This window comes from Pundamilia nyererei, unplaced genomic scaffold, assembly GCF_000239375.1.
Source record: "Pundamilia nyererei isolate P.nyererei 1_Seehausen unplaced genomic scaffold, PunNye1.0 scaffold00015, whole genome shotgun sequence".
In the NCBI taxonomy this organism is placed as follows: domain Eukaryota; kingdom Metazoa; phylum Chordata; class Actinopteri; order Cichliformes; family Cichlidae; genus Pundamilia; species Pundamilia nyererei.
This window is the reverse complement of record NW_005187416.1, coordinates 3,944,890-3,948,046: the sequence shown is the minus strand read 5'-3', so window position 1 is coordinate 3,948,046 and position 3,157 is coordinate 3,944,890. Positions and strand designations below refer to the sequence as shown.

Genomic DNA, 3,157 nt, shown 5'->3' with positions numbered 1-3,157 from the left:
AGAAAACCACAATGAATTGCATTTGAACATTTAAGGATATCAGTTACAGATAAAGAATGGTGGGCAGCACTGATGCCTCACAGCAAAAAAAAATTGTGGGCTGCAATTCACCTGTCAGCTGGGGCCTTTCAAGTATTTGCATGTGTCATCACCAGTTACTCCAGCCTCTTTCCATACAAACATGTATGTGGTTTGGCTGAATAGGTTAGATTAATTGGTGATTCTAAATAGATCTGAATATGAACGTGAACGCCTGACTCTCTGTGTTAGCCCTGTGACAGACTGGCGACCTCTCCAGGGTGTACCCTGGCTTTCACCCTGTGACAACAGGGTTAGGCTCCAGTACCCCACGAAGAAAAATGGATGGCTAGAAATAAAGATAACACCATTGCCCATTGAACTATAAAACCCAACATTTTTAGTCACTAAAATGGCTTTATATCCTTGACAGTCAAGTCGGAGTTATATTACTTGAGATGTTACCAAAATGATGAATGATGAGCAGTCAAAACCTTTGGCCTATGTAGTCCAAATCAAGGCACGGCATGTGAAGGAGTCTGTTGTTCCTCAGGTTTTTATTCATTTGTGAGGTTTTGTCTCCCTCCAGCGGTCAAATGTGGAACTGCACCGTGTTGATGCGAACAATTCTGTCCTCACTCTGTCCTCATGTAGCTTAAATGCTGTTTAAGCTCCCGAGAGCACGCCGCTACAAACCAGTCTTTTAATATTGACCTTTGATGGTTTGTTTGAAGAGGTAAACGAGTAACTGTGACGATATGCAAATTAGTAACAATGTCTCCTTCGTATCACGAATCCAAAGAACGCAAACGATTCAAAGCCAGACTTAACGAAAGTGGGGTTCCCCCTTCAATTTCGCATACACTCACTTCGTGTGATAGAAGTGGTGACTCGTCAAAAATCAATAAAACTTTAACATTACGAAAGAAAAACTGATTTCGAAAGTGTGTCGTGTCGTCAAAAGCCCCTTTAACTGGCAGCAACGCCACCTTTAACTCCGATTCATAGTAGAAAACATCTGACGCCGAACGATACAGGAAGAACTGGGCTGCAAAATTGAAGTTGGTTAGAGCCAATGGAAATGTCACTTTTTGTACATTAAGCCCGCCTTTGTACGAAATGAGCCAATGGGCGCTCAGTATGGGAACTTCCGCCCCATAGACAGAGCATGTTCCATTGTAGGATCTCCTCGAAAGAGTGCCGTAATCGTTAGAGGTGCACGTCGTTAAATGTGTAATTTAGTCAAAGTTGGTTAGAAAGCTGTAGCCGCCAGTGTTTTTATAGCTCGGAGTTACAGATAGGTTGTTGTCGTACGCGCAGAAGCGACGGCTGGTTACAGGGACGAACTGCGGCGGTCTCACCGAAGGAATTCCTGCATCAGCGGCAGCTCATCCACCTTGCTGCACCGCTAGCACAGGAGCTAGCCAGTGTAAGCAGAGACTGACGGCGCCAGTCTGCCGGAGATATATACGAATATGTCTTCAACCTATGGCAGCGATCGTGTTTTTAAATAACTTGCAAGTCGGCATCAAAACATCAGGGGCTGTTAAATTTACATTGTAGCCACTTAGCCAAGGTAGCTCGCTAGCTAACGTTGCCAGAATTGTCTTTCATAAAAGGGCAACGGGTGAACAGGAGACTAAGTGTCCCACCTGACGCTGTTTGTTTTTTGTTGGCGCTCCTTTTTTTAATTGTTGAGGTTAAAGCAGGCACATCGTCACAAGTACAGAATGAATGGGTTCAGCACAGAGGAAGATAGCCACGACGGACCGCCTGCTCCGCCGTTTTACGGTCAGAGCTGCTGCCTGATCGAGGACGGAGAACGCTGCGGCCGGTCTGCTGGAAACGCCTCCTTCAGCAAGAGAATCCAGAAGAGCATATCACAGAAGAAGCTCAAACTGGACATCGACAAGAGTGTAAGACAAAGCATGTTATTGCGTATTTTAAAGTCTTGAACAGAGTGCGGGGGTGGCTGAAAGTTAGTGGAATCGGAACAGCTGTCAGCTAATGCTAGTTAGCCGGTTAGCGTCAGTTATTGTGACCACAGAGCTTTCCGGTCCTGCTGGAGGTAAAGTTAGCAGACTGTGGTGGTCCTGCTTGCTGAGAGATTTAGCTGTCATGCTAACGTTAGCTGTGCTCGTTACTTGAGCGTCGTGTGGGATAGCAGTGTCCCGAACTCAGAGCTTTCTGTCGTCGCAACAGTTTTCTCTAACACGCCCCCGCCGCTGCTCATAAAATGGCTGTTGCCAGGGAAGCTTAACGAGTTGCTAAATGTCAGTCCAGTTATAGCAACAGTCGAGTTTTAATGCCGGCTGTCGACAATTGTTAAAGTTAAACTCCACACCGCATCGCTACCGTGTGTCTGCTGAAGAGCTTTGCAGCGACTTGGCTTCTTTTATGGCAGTTATTTAATGGCACGCGCTGTCTGATACGCATTTATTACAGCTGATTGTGCCAGCAGTTATCACGTGGTCTGTGTGAGCCCACAGTGAGAGAGACACTTGTTGAGACGTGAAGCAGAGACTTTTTTAGAAGTTCTCTTTTCATATTTTGCTTATATTTAGCAACATACAGCACTTTACTCGGAGTGAGCAGACATTATAGGAAGATACTTTATTGGAATTATTGGGAAATTGTTGTTACAGCACCAGGATAATCAATAAAAATTGTAGGGTCCATGTTAAAGTAAAAGTGCCTCAGGCCATAGTGAGGGCCTCATACTTTGAGACAGCAACTGTTCCCAGCCCCAGTTTTGTCAATTTTTTGCACAAAGATGTCTGGGAATAAGACCACTGAAACTCAATATTGTTGGGGCTGACAGGCTGCTTTGTAGTTCCACAAACACTGGTTTTGTTTACTGTGTCTGGGAACAAAAACAAAAGCATTCATTAGCCCAGAGCCACATTTTTAAACAAAACAAAAAAGGGTTATCTAACCGAGTGCCAAAACGGAGAAAATCAGCAGATCGGCACATTTGAAGAGAACGCAGTCAAGCTTTTGAGTATGCCCCACTTTAAAAGCTGGAGAAAGTTTTATCAGTTATTAACAAAAACAGCAAATCTGGATCAAAGCGAAATTCCAGTAATAACAATGGCAAACTCTTTTATTTTCATTACAGAAATGAGATTGTGTATATTCA

General features: G+C 44.3%; 1 protein-coding gene across 1 annotated transcript in view; it reads left to right on the top strand.

Moving 5' to 3' along the window:
* Positions 1-1,166: 1,166 nt before the first annotated feature.
* The window catches only part of sap30l (sap30-like), a 7,858-nt gene continuing 5,867 nt past the window's right edge, over positions 1,167-3,157 (top strand). Inside the window, exon 1 of the mRNA XM_005725439.1 lies at positions 1,167-1,934. Coding sequence (XP_005725496.1) covers positions 1,749-1,934 — 186 coding nt within the window. The 5' untranslated portion in view covers positions 1,167-1,748. The remainder of the gene's footprint in view (positions 1,935-3,157) is intronic.